The sequence below is a fragment of the Leuciscus leuciscus genome (genome assembly GCF_965113295.1).
Source record: "Leuciscus leuciscus genome assembly, chromosome: 18".
NCBI classification, from domain to species: domain Eukaryota; kingdom Metazoa; phylum Chordata; class Actinopteri; order Cypriniformes; family Leuciscidae; genus Leuciscus; species Leuciscus leuciscus.
Window position 1 is genome coordinate 7,113,262 of NC_138742.1, and position 22,783 is coordinate 7,136,044.

At 37.7% G+C, this 22,783-nt stretch overlaps 1 protein-coding gene across 3 annotated transcripts in view; it reads right to left on the minus strand.

The window, feature by feature from the left end:
• The window catches only part of cdh24a (cadherin 24, type 2a), a 77,548-nt gene that overhangs the window by 21,392 nt on the left and 33,373 nt on the right, over positions 1-22,783 (minus strand). For all 3 annotated transcript variants that reach the window (XM_082145525.1, XM_082145523.1, XM_082145524.1), the window contains exons 3-6: positions 18,958-19,252; positions 18,698-18,817; positions 13,427-13,594; positions 1,900-2,081 (exon numbers count right to left, since the gene is read on the minus strand). In XM_082145525.1, coding sequence (XP_082001651.1) covers positions 1,900-2,081; positions 13,427-13,594; positions 18,698-18,817; positions 18,958-19,252 — 765 coding nt within the window. The remainder of the gene's footprint in view (positions 1-1,899; positions 2,082-13,426; positions 13,595-18,697; positions 18,818-18,957; positions 19,253-22,783) is intronic.

The window sequence follows — 22,783 nt, forward strand, 5'->3', positions numbered from 1 at the left end:
ATCCTCATTTACATTTGAACTCAGAGTCAATTTAACTCATTTGTGATTCATTCTGCTGTACCTTCTTTCTTTGTTAAATGCTTTGCTTTTCCCTCTGCCCTCTCACTATTTAAAATAAATACAATAAAAATACAATAAAAGTTTTTCATTTTCTGAAGAAACTACGAGGCTAGTGCCAAAAAAGTCATGACCACAATGCTGTTTTCATTTGGTGTTATGTAGTTGCTAGGGTGTTGCTATGCAGTTGCTAATATATTCTTAGGATTTTCAGCACACTTGGTTGCTAGAATGGTTGCACTAAATGGTTGCTAGAATGTTCCTATGTGGTAGCTAGGGTGTTCTGGGCGGTTGCCAGGGTGTTGCTATGCAGTGGTTGTTAAGATGTTAAGATGTTGTTGCTAAGTCGTTGAAAGTGTTTTCAAGTATTGCTTTGAGGTGGTTAAGGTTTTCAGCACATTTTTAGTGCACTAAATGGTTGCTAGAATGTTGCTATGTGGTTTCTAGGGTGTTCTGAGTGTTTTTGTTTAATGTACTGCTATGTGGTTGCTAGGGTGCTCTGGGTAGATACCAGGGTGTTGCTATGCAGTTGCTAAGATGATTTGAGTGTTTTCAGCATGCTTCTTTGAGGTTGTTAGGATTTTTAGCACATTGTTAGTGGACTACATTGTTGCTAGAATGTTGCTATGTGGTAGCTAGGGTGTTATGGGCAGTTGCCAGGGTGTTGCTATGTGGCTGCTAAGTTGTTCTGCATGGATTTAGAACATTGCTATGCTAGGGTGTTTTGAGCATTTTTAGCACATTGCTGTGTGGTTGCTAGTGTTTTCTAGGTGGTTTAGACTAAAGCTTTGCTAAGCAGTTGCTAGGGTGTTCTGAGTGTTTTAATGTTTTGCTATTTGGTAGCTAGGGTGTTCTGGGTGGATGTCAGGGTGTTGCTATGCAGCTGCTAAGGTGTTATGCATGGGTTTAGAACATTGCTATGCTAGGGTGTTTGGGTTCCCTTTCATTCGGTCACTCCGACATACGTCTCCGTTCCCTCCTTCAGGGAACAAGGGTTACCATGCATAACTGAGACGTTTTTAGCACATTTTTAGTGCACTAAATGGCTGCTAAAATGTTCCTATGTGATAGCTAGGGTGTTCTGGGCAGTTGACAGGGTGTTGCTATAGGGCTGCTACGTTGTTCTGCATGGATTGCCATGCTAGAGTGTTTTGAGCATTTTAGCGCGTTGCTGTGGTTTGCTAGGGTTTTCCAGTTGAATTATTTAGTTATTTGCATTTTTACATTGTTATGTGGTTGCTTGGTGTTCTGGTTGGATTAACATATTGCTAATAAAAGCTAATTCAAAATATTAATAAATACTACAGTATATAAAATATAAATAATACTAAAATAACACTGGTTGCTATGCAGTTGCTAGGGAGTGTTAAGTAGTTGCTCACTAGCCACACTCAAAAGAGCCCACCCCAATATGGCTTTTCTAACACTGCATATTTACCACACTCAACCGTTGGGATTGACTATTTGCACTGTCATTTTGCAAGTAATGAAATCGAATCCATTTGTCCAGACAGTTAATGCAATCCATATCTGGTGCAGCAACATTGGTTGCCATACTAATGTAAGCATTATGATGCCAAAAGACGTAAGAGAATATCTGTGAAGAAAAAGAGGACAAAAAAATGGGAACGTTTGCAATCATCTTTGCTCATATGCATATTTATACATATGATGTGTCCGAACCCACTCACTCATTCACTATTCATGCGGTTTTCACTGTTAAGACTACAAACTACTAACAGTTTTGAGTCAGATAAACCATAAAATTGGATTTGGTTCTGATTTGGGAATGCATGGAAGAAAACAGCATTACTGTAGGTATTTCTGTTTCACCACTCCCACCTTGTTTAACAAAATCACTGCCTCTTGGTTCAATCCAGTTATGTTGAACGTGTCCCCTGCCTCCCCGTCCACGATCGTAAAGTCCATCCGTGCGTTTTCACCCAGGTCTGCATCTGTAGCCGAGAGACGACCGATCTCCACCCCGGGGATGGCCAACTCAGACACAGAAAACGACCACATACCTAAAGGAGACAGAGATCGAGAGGGTGAAGTAAATAATCAGGCAAAACATGCCGATAACGTAAAATTAGAACATCATCATTAATCTCATTAGATACGTAAGGCAAGCCCCCTACAGCCATCCAACAGCTTTTCAAATCAATTTGACCTCTACCCAAAACTAGACTTCCAAAAAAAAACTTGCCTTTTGTTCACGTAGAGATTTTTTCTGCAGTTTAATAACTGGCTCTACAGTCTTTGTATGCAGCGGCTATATCATGGGCCAAAAATAAAAGAAGAAAAAACCTGCCTGAGTCTGTTTAAACCTAATTAGAGACAGCAAATAACACAGGCAATCTACTGCATTCCATAACAGAATGAAAAGTGTTTCTCATCTCACACTAGAGACACACATCATATCTTATACCATGATCAATCACAGTAATAAAAACAAATGTGTTGCCAAAGGGTTCTGAGTTAACTTTTATTTGGATATTAGGGGGTTTTGGGTGGTTGCTTACCGGATCAAGTCATATTCTGGACCCAAAATATGGTTTGGGTGCCGCTACAATGCATGCCTGAATTTTTCCATCCGTTTGATCATCCACAAGGCAAAAGTCATACTGTAGGTCTGACTGCTCACAAAAGTAACAGCGCACCTCTCCTCTACAAGACATGCGGGGTCATTTGCCCATTGCACAAACATATGAGTTACGCTCCTTAAATTTAGTTTACTTAGTTCTTTAATTTAGATTGGTTTACTTAGTTTAGTTATTTTTATTGAATCAATCCCTAATTTTCAAATACGAGTAAAAATAACTGTGATGTAAGCGCCACTACAGAAAGATAGATAGATGGATAGATGGATAGACAGATATAGATGGATAGATAAATGGATAGACAGGCAAAAAGGCAGATAGATTAGATAGATTAGATAGATAGATAGATAGATAGATAGATAGATAGATAGATAGATAGATAGATAGATAGATAGATAGATAGATAGATAGATAGATAGATAGATAGATAGATAGATAGATAGATAGATAGGTATAGATCACTCTACACAAACACTGAAATGATTAATTCCACAAATTCCAAACATGCTTTTGGAAAGAGAATTTCAAAGAGACAGGATTGAAAAGGTCCAAGAAGAGAGTGTGATAGAAATATAAAGCAGGACACTGATGATTCCTTGCTTCTTTTAAGAGCCAAATTTGCTCCAGAACAGAAAATGAATCATGCAACAACAAAGGCTGAGACAGTGTGATTCACCAGAGGCAGTTTGTGCCAGCTAATAACTCCTAACATTCATTAAAGCTGAGTGCAGCCAAGAGAAGATGATCACAGAAACACACTGTGGGAATACAATATGGCTTCTTTGCACAGTGTATTATCACTGTGTATTATTCAGAGGAGGAGAAAGGGATGAGGAGAGATTAGGGGAGAGATAGAAAGAACAAAAGAGGGAACAGCAGCAGGAGAGCCGGCAAACGAACGGAAAAGGAGGCAGAAAGAGTGTGTTCATGTAGGAGGGAGAGGGAGGAAGATGTATTGTTGGTCTCCAAGCTGTATCTTTCAGCTGTGATTTTGCTGCGTACTGATGCAGAAAGCTCTGAACTTTAAATGAAATATTAATCGCGTGGATTTTGAAGAGGGAATCCGTCGGGAAGGCGGATAGAAGCCCCTGCACTCCACAGACAGACCGAAGCCCTCTGAAAGAAACGTAACACAGATTAACATTATCTCTGGCACGCTGATAATAGTCAAGAGCATCATCAGCACCGTAATCCACTTTATAATTATGATATGCACTATATACCGTAATCGTTTCTCAGAGGGCCAACAACAGGCAATCTTTGTAGCGTTCGCCATCAAAGCTCATTGTTGTGTGTGGAATAAATATCACTAATCATTGGCTATTATACTGTTTGAGTATACTTCAGGGCACATCACTAGTCCCAAGGATGAGTTGCATTATTTAATATTACACAATATTACTGTCTTTACTGTATTTTTGATCAAATAAATGCAGCCTTGGTGAGCAGAAGAGACATTAAAAACTCTTGAACAGTGTAGTTTACAGTGTTTAAATAAAACTGTAAAATCCTGGACAAACTTTTTATCTGGTTAAGCCTAATGTCATAGATAGCACATTATGTATGTGTTAAAAAGTTTAAGGTCTGTAAGATTTCTTTAATGTTTTTGAAGTCTCTTCTGTTCACCAAGTCTGCCACAAATCAAAATACAGTAAAAACAGTAATATTGTAAAGTATTATTACAAATTAAAACAACTGTTTTCTGTGTGAATGTATTTCAAAATGTATTTACTGTATTCCTGTGATCAAAGCATCATTACTCCAGTCTTCAGTGTCACATGATCCTCCAGAAATCATTCTAATATGATGATTTGCTGCTCTAGACACATTTATTATTATTATCAATGTTGAAAACTAACCGGTGATATTTTTTTTCAGGATTCATTAATGAATATAAAGTTCAAAAGAACAACATTTATTTGAAATAGAAATATTTTCCAACATTATAATTGTCCCTTTTGATTTAGATTTTTGTAAACACTTTATATAATGGATTTTATACTTTAAGATTCAAAATCTAGGCCTGGGACCAGGGTAAAACAATAAAATCAACATATAAAAGTAATTTGAAAGGCAGCAAAAATAAACTATGAAGGTATGGTCAAGTTTCCAAGACAATAATTTTGAAATCATTTTTTTTTTGTTATTTTTTCTTTAAAATCAATCCCTGAGACATTAAAGTGTCTGAAGCTGAAGAAACACCCACATATGACAAGTTTAAAGATTAAAGGTCACTCCACAATTTGCTTCTTGCTAGTCAGCAGGGGTATTAGAGGTCTATGTTTCCAGAAGAGACAGAAACACAAACATCTGCTACATGTGTATTCTGTCAAGTGTTCAGTGTTGCTACTCTAGTCTAAAAGCTAACAGGCACACATTAAAAGACACAAAACTCTAATTCTGAGTTCACGGGGTCAACATCTTTGTTGCTGTAAACAATGCCGCTTGCTTCCTTGTTTCAGACTAACGAGGTGGAAAACGAGCAAGCGAGCGGCGCTCCGGAACCAAACCCGGCAAATGCAACAAACACAAGCATTCTAATCTTTTCTGTAAACTTCAGAAAGTTTAGACAAACCCGAAAAAGTATGCTGGGAATCACTCAAAAACTAGAAGGGAAAAACAGTTTGTTGGTATCTGTATTTTTTAACAGGGAAGCATCAGATAGGTAAACATGCATTTGACAAAAAAAAAAAATATATATATATATATATTTACACTTTTAGAAGCATAACGGTTCTTTAGTGGCATCTATGATTCGATTAAGAACCTTCAATATCCATGGAATATTTCCATTCCAAAAAAGGTTCTTTATAATGGAAAAAGAAGGGGTGGGCGATATGACCAAAATCTTATTTCACGATAACGATAAATATCACGATATACTGTAGTTACTTTTTTGCTTTAAATAAGGTTTTTATGATATAAAAATGTTTGATTCCATTCATATTTCATCATTCTTGTGACCATTTTCAATATCACAAAAAACTAATACTAGGCTTGGAAAAAAAAACCTCTCAAGCTTACAGAAGACAAGTAAACAGTGATATTAAATAGACCTACCTGAACAACTTCAAGCACTAGAAATACGAAATACTACATAAATTGTTTTAAATTGTACTCCATAAATAAGTTTTTATACATCAAATGTATAAAAAAGCATAGCATAGTCTTTACTGTGTAAATTAAATATAAATGTATTCTTATTAAAGTTACAAAGTGATTCTAGTCAAGAGCAGAGAGAGATTTTCAAATTTTTTGTTGTTTGATTAACATTTATAACGACTTCAGGTATATTAGGCTGCTGTCACTTTAAAGGCGGGCGTACACGGCATAGATATCATATAATAAAGGCTAGATGTCTTAAGGCGGAGTCACTTCCGGCATCACCGGTGTCCATCTTGCCACAGGGACACAAATCCTCTTATCTCGCTGAAATCTTGACGGATTTACAAACGGTTTGGTTTCTTACAAACGTTATTAACGTGGCTATAATTCTTTCATATGGAAGTCCATTGTTATAATTATTCATATGTATGCAGTGTCATAACTACATCTCTGACGTTTATAACAAACCAAACCGTTTGAAAATCGGTAGAAAATTGAGCAAGTTATGGTTATTTAAAAGTACATGCACCATGTTACGAGTGAGCGAGCACCCTGTGGTAAGATGGCCGCCGTGTGCGGACGTCGAGCTCCATTGGCCAGCAGCGCGCACGAGACATCTAGCCTTTATTATATGATATCTATGGTACACAGTGCGAGTTCGGACACTCGGGAGGTCGTGAGATATTGCACACGTTGCGAGTCAGTTTAACTGATAATCGCGTCAAAGCAGTTTTGCTAAGTTTTACGCAAATCTGTAATGGAAACGCAGCTAATGGCACAGAAATGGTTCTAAGGCATCGCTGCAAAAGACCCTATCTGGAACCTTTATTATCAAGAGTTTTTGCGGGTGTTTTACAGAAGCTCTGAGCTGTTCCGGATGGTGATTTATATCGCCAAAATGAGCAGAACTGTTGAACTTGGAGTGCCGCTTTGAGTTATGAGTCTCAGACTCGCGCCAACTCACCGGACCTCTCTTGCTCAGAGGTGACTCAGATGCTGTGAATCGCTTCAGGCTTTGTTTACTCACTCGCACACGCATTTATTAAAGTCGACGGATATGGACTGACAGAAACCCATAAGCCTTATCAAATCCACAGTCACTCACACTCACCTCTCAAACTTTGATATCTCACACACACAGCACATACCGCAAGCGTCCTATCTTCACAGACAACATCAAATACTTCATCCACACGTACACAGATGCTTCCCACCCCCACGACACCAAACCACACTTTCATATCTCTCCTTCAAACACCCAGCGCTGAGGTTTTTAGCACTTCGAGAAAGCTGCACGGAGAATGAAAGCAGTCATCACGGGTCAGTGGGCACAAGGCTTGTTTGAGGGATTCAGCGACACTTTTCACAATACTGTGAATCAGTTCCTGCTGAGAGCCGGGATTCAATCCACACACCAGACAACAACGTCCGTAACACACAAGGCCAGACCTGGAAATAAAGCACAGCTTCCCGAGAGACGTGCAGGATAAGGTTAAGATGCTCAGTGACTTCACTCTGTGATCATTGTCAGATCCAGTAGAGGATCATCACACACAATCACTGGCCCAAAAATACACAGTTCAGATGGCTTCCTAATCTCATGCACCTGATTTAACTCATTGGAAAAGCCTAAAAGACCTGATTTTTTTTTCCTTTAAAGCAAATTTAATCAGGGATCATACTTATAAGGCTATTTTCAATCATGCAAGTACAGCTCCTATCAATTTCAATGGAGAAACACCAACATTTGCATACTTATTCGTCTAAATTATTTCAAATCTGGAATAAAATCTGACAACGATGGCATCTTTTTTTAGCTTAAATCACACACAAAAATCAGTATTTTTATGGGCATGCACATTCTAGAGTAAACAAACAGGCGACTGTCTCTTTTAATCGTGAAACTTAATACTCAATATAAATTCAGTTTACACTACACCATTCAAAAGTTTGGAATCTGTTTTTGTAAGACGTATCTTGTGCTCACTACGGCTGCGTTTGTGACCCGTGCTGGCAAAATGAGTCGGAATGAGCACATTTTCAAAAATGAGTTTTCGTTATTTTCACATTCTCTATTAAAAAACCTTCAAAATGATGTATGGTTTGTTGGAATCAGAAAAAAATTACTGAGCTACACCTGTTTGGAGTCGATACAGTCAGCAAACTCAATTTTGAGAAAATCTAGTTAAAGGTTCCAAAACAAAATCACCAAGCAACCATATCTTAAATCCCTGGTAATATCACCAAATTTGGCACCAAATATCTATAGGAGAAATATATATTCAACTCCCTTTCCATGAGACCACAATTGTTTGATACTGTACAGCAGGGATGTAATATAATGTTATACATCAGATGTTTTTCCCCAACAGTTAACCAAACGTTCACTGAAGACATAACAGATAATGTTTGCGTAAATACTCACCAAGGAATACTGTAATTCTGTGTATATGTGTATATCGGGATTGCTTTGAAAGATCGTTTTGTTTACATAAGAAAATTAGTTCTCATTAGACTCATGCCATCGAGAAATTACTATGAATATTCACAAAGTTGAAATGCTGCGCTTTGTTTACAACAATACCAAACTTGTGCTGAGAGGAAAATTTGATTTACCACTTTAAAAAAAAAATTTAACGTGTGCCGCCCCCTCCCCCCCCCTCCTCCCCCTCCCCATATCTTATTTATAGGCCTTTTTGTCATTTATTATATTGGACAGTGGAGGAATAGAGAGAAAGAAGAGGAACAGGATCAGAAATAAATCATGCAGGCCGTATTTGAACTAGTATTTCTGTGATCATGCAGTTCTCATATGTGCAAATGAGCACATCAGCTGAATTCAGAATATCATACTCTTATGATTTATCCCGTATCTATATATGCCAGAAATAGTAACCGCAGTAGTATGCTCTCTATCCATTGTATATCACTGTGCGACATTATAACTGATTAATTCTCTTCTGTGCAACGAAAGAGTGGGTGTCTCGACAGATGATTATAAATATAATTGACTTAATTACATGATATGCTACTTTAGATGATCTGATGTATTAATTAAACAAATTAATTTAATTAAATGCATATCCCTCATTTTACGGGTGATTGAACGCATCCTTATTTTGTTTATGTCGCCAAGTTTCGGTAAAGCAGTGTACTAAAAGCAAATAACAAATAGCGCAAAACAAAATGGTCAGTTTAGTCTGGAAAATCCACCGTCACACTCATTTAGAAGAACCAAAGTCAGTCAAATTAAATGCTAACACAAAATATGAAACAAAGCTTAACACTTAAAATATTTGTACAATATTTCTACAATGTGACCAGTTTAGTTCGATTAGAGAACAAATGGCTGATATATACCGGTTTGTTTTTTTGTAAATCAAATACATAGTAATTCTAATCAATCTAGGGCTGGGCGATATGACGATATTATCATATATCGACGATGTCTCGCAAATATCGCGATATCGATAACAGTCAGTGTTTACCAGACGACAATCGGCAATATCGTAAAAATGACGACTGATAAACTTACAGGACGTTGCGTTGCCAAATACATTATAAATAGCTTAGTAGTTACCATACACTTACCTTTTTAGTGTTTTTAGTGTTTTTGATGCATAGCTACAGTAGACGATATTATCGGATATCGCGATATTTTTAAAGGCGATTATCAGCCAAACATTTTTTACATATCGCCCAGCCCTATAGTATTCTGATTCCCGAACGAATTAATAATATGACACAGTTCTTTGTAGCAAATCAAATACATACAGCGGAAGCACAACCATGCTACTCCGATTGCCAAATGAATGACTCTAATGAGTCGGTTCTTTTAGGTGAATCAAAACTATAGAGAGCGACCAATGTAGTACCCAAAACGAATGACTCTTAGGAGACGGTTCTTTTAATGAATAGTTCAAAAAGACAATTAACTGGTTTGTTATCAGTGCTAAGAGACCCCCAAGATTTTTTTTTTTTTTTTTTTTTTTTTACTTGGAGGGTCCAGAACTGCTTCTTTTAATTAAAAATCCAGGAAAGGCGGGGAAATATCTCAATTTAATGCTCTGGCATGTTTTTTTTTTTTATTATCTAATTTTTTAATTGGCGTTATAGGCTGTCATTTTTAAGCATGAACAAGTGGGTCATGCACAGTTTTAATAATTTTAATATTTAATATTAGTTGAGCAGTATTGGGTGTTAATGAAGTTTTTATTTTATGATTTTTACTTGATATGCTACATTAAAGCTAACTTTATTTTTCATATTACAAACTTTATAAACTTCTTTTTTTTTTTTGTTACTGGGTAACCAGGGGCAGTGAATTAAACAGCCCAATATGCATAATTTAATGTTTTTAAAATGTGCAAAATCCATCAACAACCACAACCAATCTTAGACCAGCCTCCTTTTTTTTTGTCACCTCATTAATCAAAACAGCCATAAGTGCTGATTAGTCTATGGAAGAACCTTTTTACTTCCCATACCATGAAGTCAGAGTGAATTGTATTGCAAACACGATTACATAAATGCATTACCATTTCATCTTCAGATGCAAATATCTTCTTCATATTCAAGACAGCAAATTCACTATAAATCTGAGAGATGGTGCTCTCTCATAGTAATTGGATGCAGTGGTTGCGGATTCAGGATTACACTCAGATGGTAAAATGAGACAAATTCATCACTCCATTAGAATTTAAACTGCTGTTGGCTTTAAATCACAAACCTATGGGGCTAATATAGAGTTTAAAGTATGAATCAGCTAGCACAGGAAAAAAAAATATTATTTAATGCATGTTGAAATCTCTGTATTGCCGTTATTGATAATCAAGAAGGCAACATGCGATATTACACAACCAAGTGTATGTAAAACTTTGAAACAAGATATTTACGTGAATAATTTTGTCTTCTATTATACATCTTTTCAGGGCAGAACAGGACATTTTTGTGAGAGAAACAAACAACAGTTGGTTTAAACGCTTGTGATTAGAGAGATTGATTCAGGGAGCCGATGAACACGAGTAAATCCATAATTGAAGCACAACAAATATGATACGCCGCAAAATTCAACTAACAGTATTACACATTTCAAGGGAAATAATCTATTTCGCAAAATTCTGACTGGGGATACGATTTATGCGGCTAAGTAATTGTGTACGTCATGACTCTCTAGTGTACGACTGATAAGATCGCATCCCAATCAGACAGAATATAATACAGCAGACGCAAGTCGCTCCCTCATGTGTCTTGACATCACACCCACAGTCTCCAAACCACCACTCATGTCTTTGAGCTGTCAATCAATTACTGCAATAAGACCGCATCCGCAGCATGAATAGAATCTGTGTAATAAGCTCGCTGCGGCTAACAAGTGGACAGAAGTGCAGTCAGGAAAATAGGACAGAGAGACTTAAAGCAGAAGAGAAATAAAGCATGAATCCATTTCAAAAGGTTACATCATGTCACACACAAATCTGAACGCCCACATGTCTTCTCTTCCTGCTGGTTAGTCTAACCGCGGACGTGGAAACAGCGCTTGTGATGTTAGCAAACAGTGCACTGCGTGTCATTAGACCAGCTAATGGACAGCGTACAGCGTACAGCGTACATGCTGACAGGGATATGAAAAGCCCACACCGAAACTCTTTGATCTTTAACTAAATATCTATTGAATTCTGAGTTTATATTCTCAGAAACTAAATTAGACTAGAACAGACCAAAACAGACTGGAACAGAACTGAGGACACTAGCTGAGACCAGAAACTGATAGACTAGACTAGAACATAACAGAGTAGACTGCATACATACATACATACATATACATACACATATATATATATACATATATATAAAAATAACGACTTTATTCAACTATTCACACAGAAGAAAATGATTAGATGAATAAAGTCGTTATTTTTGTTGTTTTTTGCGCACAAAAAGTATTCTCATCGCTTGGTAAACTTAATGTTGAGCCACTGTAGTCACTTGACTATTTTGACGATGTTTTCACTAACTTTTCTGGACCGACAGAATGAAATTGCCTAGAAGCCTATGAAGGAGTCAGACAGCTCTCAGATTTCATTAAAAATATATTAATTTGTGTTCCGAAGTCGAAAGTCTTACGCGGTTGGAACAACATGTGGGTGAGTAATTACTGACAGAATTTTAATTTTTGGGTGAACTAACCCTTTAAATAGAGTGGAATAGATTTACTAGTCTAGATAGACCAGACATGCTAGACTAGACATCATACAATAAAATTAAATAGAGTAACAAAGTATAGCAGATTAGATTATCAGAATGGAATAGAATAGTGTAGTGGAGTAGAGCATATATTATGATCCTTCATAGAAAGCAATAGAACAGTAAAGTGAAGTAGATTAAAGCAGATAGACTAGACTAGAATATAACAGAGTACACTAGACTGGACTAGAATACACCAGGCCAAAGTAGACTAAAACTAGAATAAAACAAAGCTTAGTCGATTACACTAGACTAGACTATGACAGATGACAATAAACTTAAATAGCGTAATAAAGTACGGCAGATTAGATTACAACAGAATATAATATCTTAAATAGAACATAATGGAATAGAACAGTAAAGTGGAATAGATTTACTAGTCTACAACATAGACTACAACAGAGTAAACCAGACTAGACCAAATTAGACAACTAGAATAAAATAAAGATTACTAGACTAGAGCAGATTACAACACATTAAATTGAGTAATAAAAGTACAGAATAGAATAGAATAGAATAGAATAGAATAGAATAGAATAGAATAGAACAGAACAGAACAGAACAGTGGAGTGGAGTAGAGCATATATGATTCTTCATAGAATAGAATAGAATAGAATAGAATAGAATAGAATAGAATAGAATAGAATAGAATAGAATAGAACAGAATAGAATAGAATAGAACAGTGGAGTGGAGTAGAGCATATATGATTCTTCATAGAATAGAATAGAATAGAATAGAATAGAACAGAACAGAACAGAATAGAATAGAATAGAATAGAACAGAACAGTGGAGTGGAGTAGAGCATATATGATTCTTCATAGAATAGAATAGAATAGAATAGAATAGAATAGAATAGAATAGAACAGAACAGAACAGAATAGAATAGAACAGAACAGTGGAGTGGAGTAGAGCATATATGATTCTTCATAGAATAGAATAGAATAGAATAGAATAGAATAGAATAGAATAGAATAGAATAGAATAGAATAGAATAGAATAGAACAGAATAGAATAGAATAGAATAGATAGAATAGAATAGAATAGAATAGAATAGAATAGAATAGAATAGAACAGTGGAGTGGAGTAGAGCATATATGATTCTTCATAGAATGGAATAGAACAGTAAAGTGAAGTAGATTAAAGCAGATAGACTAGACTAGAATATAACAGAGTACACTAGACTGGTCTAGAAAAGACCAGACCAAAGTAGACTAAAACTAGAATAAAACAAAGCTTAGTCAATTACACTAGACTAGACTATGAATAGAATAGAATAGAACAGAATAGAACAGAACAGAACAGAACAGAACAGAACAGAACAGAACAGAACAGAACAGAACAGAACAGAAGAGTGAAGTGGATTACAGTAGACAGGCGTGTTTGGAGGTTCTGGAGCAGAGCTGGATGTGTGACTCACTTTGAGTGAAGCGCGGTGGGTTGTCATTGACGTCACTGAGGTGCACAGTGATAGTGGTGGTCCCTGTCAGACCCCCCTGATGGCCGCCCATGTCTCTTGCCTGGAGCACCACATGGTACTGCGCCTGAGCTTCTCGGTCCATATCTGGGACCGCCGTGCGAACTATACCTGCAGAGACACACAGAGAGAGACAGGAGCAGATCACTCACAGTCACAGAATACCTCACTTTGGCAATACTGAGCAATTTTCATGCCAGTGAGTTAATTAGGTTAAACTGAAGTGAATTAAAAGGAATCACATTGAACATCGTACACCATCACACTGCTGGAGAAGGATACAGATCTGACTACTTGACTAATGGGTCAAACTAATCTTAAGTGGATGGAACAGTCACTGCGTTTTGAATTTTGGGTCGGTATGATTTTGTTTAATGTTTTTAAAAGAAGTGTCTTTTGCTCACCAAAGCTGCATTAATTTGATCAAAATAACAGTAAAAACAGTGACACTGTAAAATATTATTTGTGCCATGACAACTCTCTGAGTGTTTGGCATGGTAAAGAATATGACAATGTTGATATGTTTGGTCTTGGCGGATTAGATCTGCTACACTGCTGCTGTTATTGCTGCTGCTGCAGAGTGAGAACAGGACTTGCTACTGCCAATACATACAAGACACGCTGCTGCTGTACAATATACATGAATTACCCGTATCAGACCCATACAGGTGGAGCTGGGGAAGGTGGAGGGTTTCTGAAAGCGCACTGCAACTGCTACAGCAAATGCTGACCAGTATTTGAAGGTTGAGCTGCTCATTGGCTACCGATACAGCAGGAACCAATCAGCTGGGCCCTATAGACTGATGTGATTGTACACAGATTGAGTTAAGGACCATCAGCCTGCGCTAGTGTTGTCCAAAGTACAGACTCCAGTACCAAGAAATTAAAAAAATGTGATGCTTCGAGCGCTGTTGAGCGGAATCGTAAACACCTCTGATTGGCCATTGTGTTCATGCGCTCATCAAACATGTCTGTGATTGACTAAAATGATCAGTACTTCAAAAACATGTTGTAAATAAATATCAATGATGCTTTTCACCGAGCCGTAACACAGATACACACAGGAGCGTTTGAAAGCAGTCATCTATCAGAGGACCGGTCAGCATCATTACTCCAGTCTTCAGTGTCACATGATCCTTCAGAAATCATTCTAATATGATGATTTGCTGCTTTATATTTTTAGACAGTTCAAAAGAACAACATTTATTTGAAATAGAAAGATATTATAATTCTCTTTACAGTCACTTTAGATCAAATGAATGCATCCTAATAAATGTATTTCTATTAAATACCAAAAAAGTCAGACAAAAATGCAGAGACTCAAGCAGAAGTGACAACATGTAGACAACATTTCTGACTGGTTAGTTGATGAATTTATGTAGCTTATGTGTAGTTATCTTCAAGTCATTGATTAGCATATTCTGTCATGATAATCTATAAATCGCGTTTCCGGGGGCGGGGTTTATGTAAATTCTAGGGTTGGTGATGTCACTAACCCGGGAGGAATGTCGTGTAGTCCCTATCAGCCGTTTGTTGTAGTCCTTAAATTATTTCTTCAAAAGAAAATATCTCCCTTTGCTTTGAACTTTGAGCGTCGTGACTTTGCAGATGTTGATTACACACTACACAATACTTAAAAGTTAAAAAAGTGAAATCATAATCAACCACCCCTTTAATTTCTGGTCTTTTTATGATAATTTTTGACTATTCAAAATCATGATGACTTTTCAGGATTACATTACTTCCTACTGCTTGAGTCTTTTCATTTTCCGTGCACTCGCAGAGGTGTGAAGAGCACCTGAAAACCACACTCAAGTAAAACTAAAAATAGCAAAAATGACTCCATTTCAAGTTCACCAATTCCAATACCACATGAGTCAAATTATCTGATTTTATCAGTGCTTAAGTATTTTACTTGTACTGAACGTAGGCTCAAAGATGCACTAGTTCTCCACACCTAAGAGACATGCCGGTGAAATAAGAAACAGTTGATTTGTGAGGAGAGCAATCACATATTTATTTTCTAAAGTCGAAATAAAACTGAACATCTCAATATTGCACTAAATCAAGGTCGACACCAGAGCCCCTTAAGCGTCTACAAGCACTCAAGTTTTAATTCAGCTCAAGTGCTCAAAAAGGGCATAAGTAAACCAATATCATTCAAAAAGGTTTCTTCAATATAATGATAAATAAAATAGTGTTACGTGAAATTAAATAGTCAACGTCTACTTGCACCGGACGTGCTAGTTTCGATCTCATCACCGTCATGTCCTCATCTCCTGATATATAAAACACTTGCGATTCACAACTACCTGCTAATGCACTCACATACTTAAAGTAGCCATGTTGACAAGTTTGGGAGAGTAAGAGCAAAACACACAATATATAGTACCTTCAATGCCCTGTAGATATCGCTTCTTTTGTAGCAGAAATAAACTGCTGCAGAAAAAGTTAGGAGCCATGCAAAACTTAATGATTTAATAAATTACTCTTGATAAAAAAGGGAAAAAAGTCGGCACACCATGGCTCCAAAATATGAACATTTAATAATAGCCTTTCACACAGGTGAGAGTGAGTCTATTATTCAATTTTCATATTTTGGAGCCATGGTGTAGCCTGGGTTTCCCCATGCTGCCTTGCACGCAGCGCGATTTTATTCACACACTGCTAGGCAGCCTGGATTCCATGGACCAGATTTTCGCCTCAGCGAGGGGACCATTCACAGAACGGGGAGGGAGCAGCAAGACGATGACGACGTCTATGCGACACACACGTTTTTTTCGATAAAAACATGTCTGTAGAGTGTCCATATATACCTTCTACCCTCATGTTTGTCTTGCACAAACGGCAATAGTCGCTGAACGCCATCGCGTACACATAAATCTCTGACCCATCGTCTTCTTCCTCGTCGAATTTCTGTCGCTCTACATACGTCATCTGGTATAATTGAAACGATTGGCTATGAGCTACGTACAGGCGCATTTGATAGACATTCGTAGCGCCCAATAAACGGCTCTGGGCATTCGTAAACCACGCCTCAAATACGAGAAAATGAAAATGTGGTTCCCAGACCATGTCTCAATGAGATGAGGTCTGACGTTAGCCAGGCTAGCCATGGTGTGCCGACTTTTTTTCCTTTTTTATACATTTTCTTGTCGAGCACCCAATTTGAGCAACATATTGCTTTGGATGTGCGTGCTTTTGATCTGATTTTATAAATTACTCTTTACAAATGTATTGGACTAAAGTGTACATATACTTCAAAAATGTAGTCAAGTAGAGGATGCAAGACAAAAGTAGCCAAAAAGATACTTGAGTACAGTAACTAATTACATGTACTCAAATACTACAAAGTTCTGTACACTTGTATAATGGGAGGTGTTCACTTGCTCACTGCAATGGCCATGCCCGACTGAGCTGTGGTGATTTTGAACATCACTCAGCTTTATTCTTGCACTACAAATGAGTACGCTTACATGCAAAATCATAATGCGATTATAATGGGACTTTGGCAATGTTGCGATTAAACTTTACAACATGTTAATATTCCGATCACAGAAATGCGATCAAGCTCATAATCATAGTAACCATAATCGCAGTTAAATATGTGGGTACAGCAATTTTAATCGCAATAAACTGGCATGTAAATGCCTTAATCGCATTACCTCTCTGACCAAAGTGTGCATGAGCTCGGACGTACACAGATGCCGTGTGTTGTTCACACAACTTCGTGAATGAACTCTGTGACATTATTTTGAAGTTTTCCGTCTACTCAGAATAGCTGAAATCTGTCTCTGCTTACAATTACAATTACAATGTTTACAGTGGCATCACGGCACAGATAATATCCAATACGTCCATATGTAACCGACCCTACTCGACCCACTCCGAGCGGGATTCAAATCGGGGTTGTCTGCATGGGAACCGGACATGCTAATAAGGATGCTAAAGACCGCAGCCCATGCCGGCGAACCTGGTTCGAATCCCGCTCGGAGCGGGTTGAGTAGGACCGGTTACATTTGGTGCCGTGACCCAGATGGGAGGGGTGAGTGTAAAGTAGACCAGTAAGAGTTGTGTGTGTAAACCTCACTTATTAAAATCTCAAGAGGCACACTAGCAACTGCAGTTGTTAACGTCCTTGTTAGAGCACCCGCCTCCCTCGCCGGTGACGTAGGTTCGAATCCCGCTCAGGGGTGCATTTCCCATACAACGACAAAACTCGCTGCTTTACTACCATGGTATGAGTCATCGTTGTAGAAATCCAATAGCTAGTCACGATTGTTTCCCAAAACCGTATTGTCGCAAAGTGGTCGTTCAATCACGTTGGTTAATGATGTCAAGCAGGTTTTGGAGTAATAACTTCTTTTTAATGAATCTGTTTGAGATCGAATTAACGCTAGATGTTTTTCTATAAATTACGGACATTGCATCTAAGGATATTTCTAATTTTTCTAAGTTATTTTGCTTTATTTCCAGACTCAATCATAGGCTCGTTCTTATGTACTAGAGCACGTACGCACATGCGCACTCTTCAAAAACGGTGCTTTATATCTCTTGAGAAACTAAAAGACATAAATGACATTTGTATGTATTCTAAATAAAAGACACAGATCGTACTGAATGTTAGCTTGCTTATTTTGCGAAACAAGAAGCTATGGTTCTAACCACAGGTCGAGAGCTGTCGTTCCAACCACACAACTTTGCGATGCTGTTTGTGAACGTTCGTTGGACTCATTGGACTATGCTGATAACGACAGAACTTGTGAACATAGTTGGCTAACTGTTGGATGCTTGGATGCTTTTGGGAAACACACCCCAGAGCGTGTCGAGTAGGACCGGTTCCACATAGAAATGTGTTTTGCACTTGATGAAAGTGGATTACAACAGTGGCCAGTATGTGAGTTCATCATTTGTGCTGTGCATATGTGAATAATGGTGTTAAAAATAACCACACTTCTTAGCATATTCAGAATAATGAAAATAGCATGTAAACTGGAGTGAAGAGGGTTGCTCGTGTCATGTTAACATCTCTCTGCGATTAAGTCCTTACTCTGATTATTATAAAGCATTGTTGGTGCACATTTAACCATAGTCATTTGTTAAGAGCTGAGTGCATGTGTTTAATTAGGTTTTTGGACCACAGCCCAAAAGTCAATAATCCTTCACTTAAAAATAAGAAACATTGCATTTTACCGAATCTAACAGAACACACACCTGACTGCGGGTCCACAGTGAAGTACTGCTGGCCTTGAATCACTGAATACACCAGTTTGGCACTGCTCCCATACGTTGGGTCATCAGCATCTGTGGCTGTCACTTGAATAATCGATGTGCCTAGGGAAAGAGAGAGACGAAATAAGAGATATTTTGACAAAGTCAAAGTTCAATAAGCATGTGACCCTCCATCTTTTCTTCCAAACACAGCTCAATGACAGCAGTCAGAGGACATTTGCGTGTGCATCCGAGCGCAGTACCGATGTTGGCCATCTCAGGCACGGTGGCGCTGTACAGATCGCCCTGGAACACAGGTGGGTTATCGTTGATGTCTTGCACGCGGATGATGAACTGGGAGGACGGCTCCAGGGCTCGGCCGGTCTGTCGGTCTGTTGCCGTGGCGATAAGGCGGTACTGGTCCTTCTCCTCGCGGTCTAGGGGTTTGGTGACGTGGATATTCCCCGTCCTGCTGTCAATGACGAACACCGAGCCGGCCCCTTCACCTTTTAAAATGTATTTTGTGCGTCCATCACCCCTGTCCACACTCGAATGAAGCTGAAGGAATGAATACAAGGTAGAAAAACACAAAATATGTTAAGAAGTTCATAAAATCATTCCCAAATTCCATTTCTATGAAGTCTGTATATACAGTATGAAAGGGAATTGTAATATGATCTGTATTGTAACACAATATATATCTATTTTTTTTAAAGTAATAGTAAAAACAGTTTGCAAATAATTTGGTTGAAGACTTCAGCTAATCAAAATATTTTAGCTCAAATGATTTATGTAAAACACAAAGTTGAAAAGATGAAAATTATTCAATAATATAATTATTTATTAAAGGAAGGTTTTATAAGGCTTTTATGTGTGGTCTCATTTGATATTAAGGGTGATTGTTCCATTCTGTAAATGCAATATTATGCTCAAGTCTTTCTAAATCTAAGAATCTTTTATTCTTGCTGTTGAAATAAATTAATACTTTTCAGCAAGGACACATTAAATTGATCAAAAGTGACAGTAAAGACTCAATAAATTAGAACTTTCTATTCATTAAAGAATCCTAAAAAAATGAATCACAATTTCCAAAAACATATGACAGTTCAAACTGCACAACATTGATAATAATCCGTTTTTTTTGTTGTTGTTTTTTTGCATCAAATCATCATATTAGAATGATTTCTGAAGGATCATGTGACACTGAAGACTGGAGTAATGATGCTAAAATATTCAGCTTTGATGACAGGAATAAAGTATATTGCATCCCAGAAAGGCAGCATGTAGATCTGAAGTAGACTTTGAGATATGAAGAACAATTTCCCCCTAAATTTATAATGCATTTTATACAGTACACAGGCACAACAGAAGGTGTTACCTAAATCTAATGCTATTTTCTCACTTGGATAATACTCTTTTCTAAAAACATCCCGTGAAAATAATGACTTCAGAGACCGTCTGGTTCCATGTGAATAAATAACTCCATGAGGTAATGAGATGTGTTTGTTGTTTTCAGTAACTGAGATCCTCAACGGCCAAACCACACAAATGTAATATCCGGGTATTAAAAAATTGACTTAAGGGAAAAACTGTCTGTAATAAACGTACAGCTTTACTAATAAAAAGGCATTTCCCTTTTTAATACTTTCCGACAAAGTCATAATTGCTATGTTTGAGCTCTGGGCAGGCAGACTAATCCAGGATCACTGCGAAAGGGCACCTTTCACCAGGGGCTAAAAAAGACCTCTGTGTCCAGATATCCAGTGTGTCTGATACGAGGAGCACCAGGTGTTTTTGGACTGATACGGGGCTGATGATTGGCCGGGCAGAAAATTCATTAGCTCAGTCGACCAATAAGGTCACTGGGGATCTGTGAGAAACGGAACATAAATGCGCCAAATAAACCTGTAAAACCAAACATGCTTTGGCTATGAAGAAGCAATAGAATAGTGTTCACTGCGTATTGCCTTTCTATTTAAAAAAAAAAAAAGAAGTAAACAACAGTCTGTCATTACTGCGAAAAAATAAAACATTTTTAATCCAGTATGTGTGAAAATTTTTAAAAACTCATGGCAATGTGATTAAATAATGATAAAAATAAAAATAAAAATAAATCACATGTTGATAATATTTTGTGCCTGAAATTGTTTTGAATTCCTTAAATGCTGCACTATATCAAGTGTCAAACATTTTGTAGTATTGTCTGAATTCTGAGCAAAATTTCATTCATTTTGTTGTGTCACTCAAAAACTGCTTGCCGAACTCACAATTAAATAACACATTTCAAATACACACAAAAAAAGAAAAAAAAATCTGAATTGAACTGTCCCATAAATGTTGTTTCTTATGCTCAAACAGCGTTAAAAAGTATATTTTTATACTATTAGTATATATAGTCCTGAGCGCGAGTCTCGGGAACCAGGGGCCTCATTTATAACCGTTGCGTACGTACAAAAAGGCCCTTGATGGGAAAACTTGATGGGAAAAATTTGTGCACCTGCACGCAAACTTGGACCCATGCGTACGAACATTCTGTAGACGGAGCAGTTTGGCGACACCGATGGTGAGCTGAGGGACTGACGGCAGATGAAGGAAACCCACTTTAAATCTTCAACATGAGTCCTAATCATAAATGCAGTGCATGCTCACAACAACAGTTTAAATAAATAAAATAATAAAAAAATACTATTTGGCCAGTGCAAGATTGAGAAAATGTTCTCTGAAATGTGTTTTATACTATTTGATACATTTATTCAAAAACAAGGCGAGGATAGTGACAGCACATCCGTATCTCATATTTTCCTAATGTCTTGTACCGTTAAACATGGTATCACGTGGATGAATATGCATATGCAAATGATATGCAGATGAGGATATGCATAGTAAAACTAGGCGTTGTCAGCTCCATATATGGTTATTTCGCGGAGGAGACGCATGTGCGCACAATCTTCCGCTGACTGGGATTTATTAAGGGAATTTTGCGCAGGTTCTGGCGTATGCACGGTTTTATAAATATGAATATTGTAACAAGGTTAAATGTTGTGGGAAGAAGGAGGCGGGAACCGGCGAACATTCAAACACATTTTAATGATACAAATAAAACAAATACAAAAGTAAAGTAAAAGACAACAGCCCCTCACGGACGACTGCTGTCACAAAATAAAACACAACACAACACAAGTTCAGGCCTGTCCTCTCTCGCTCTCCACTGTCGTCGCTCCCCCTCTATGCTTCCGCTTCTCCGTGAGAGATACGAGACCGGTGCGTCGCGCATGTGTCGCTCATCAGTAATCACGCCACCGGCCTCGTGCCGCTCTCTCAGGGCCTCCGTTAGACCTGGTATGGTGCGACCTGATCGATAAAACCATGGCCACGATTTCCCAAGACTCGGACAAATATCTACACTGGTTTTACAGTCGATTGAAGAATTGTATTGCTCATTTTTGTTTTATGATGACTAATGCCTGCAGTTCAGGAAACATTAGTTCGCTCGAGTGACTCGGATTATGACAAATTCCTGTAAAATTTAATGAATCTTCAATTGGCTTTCATTTCATATTTATGACAGACCAGAGGGTTACAAAGTGGGTTTGTGTATGATGTGCATTCATTACGCTGATGGTTATCAACGTAACCATCGTCCTCGTCCTGCTCACCACAAATATTTTTTGGCGTACGCCATTTTTGGCTTTCGGGCGCACGTACACTTTTAGTAAGGATCCTACGCACAGTTTTATAAATGTGACCCCTGAGCTTGAAACAGCAGCTGCAGTGATGCAATGACTTTACAAATCAGTGATTGGCTCTTTTATTTAGAAGGCGGGACATTTCTGTAACCATTCATAGTAATAGGAGTGCACCGTCTTTGCCATAGAGCACTCTACTACAAAATGCTGGGTTGTTTCAACCCATGTTTGGGTGTTAGTTTACATATTAATTAGGGATGTCCCGATACCACTTTTTCACTTCCGATACGATACCGATGCCGCAGCTTTGGCTATTTGCCGATACCGATATCAATCCGATATTTTTATTTTATTCTTGAACTAATACTACTAATAATAAAATATATGGAAGCACTTTGCTCAA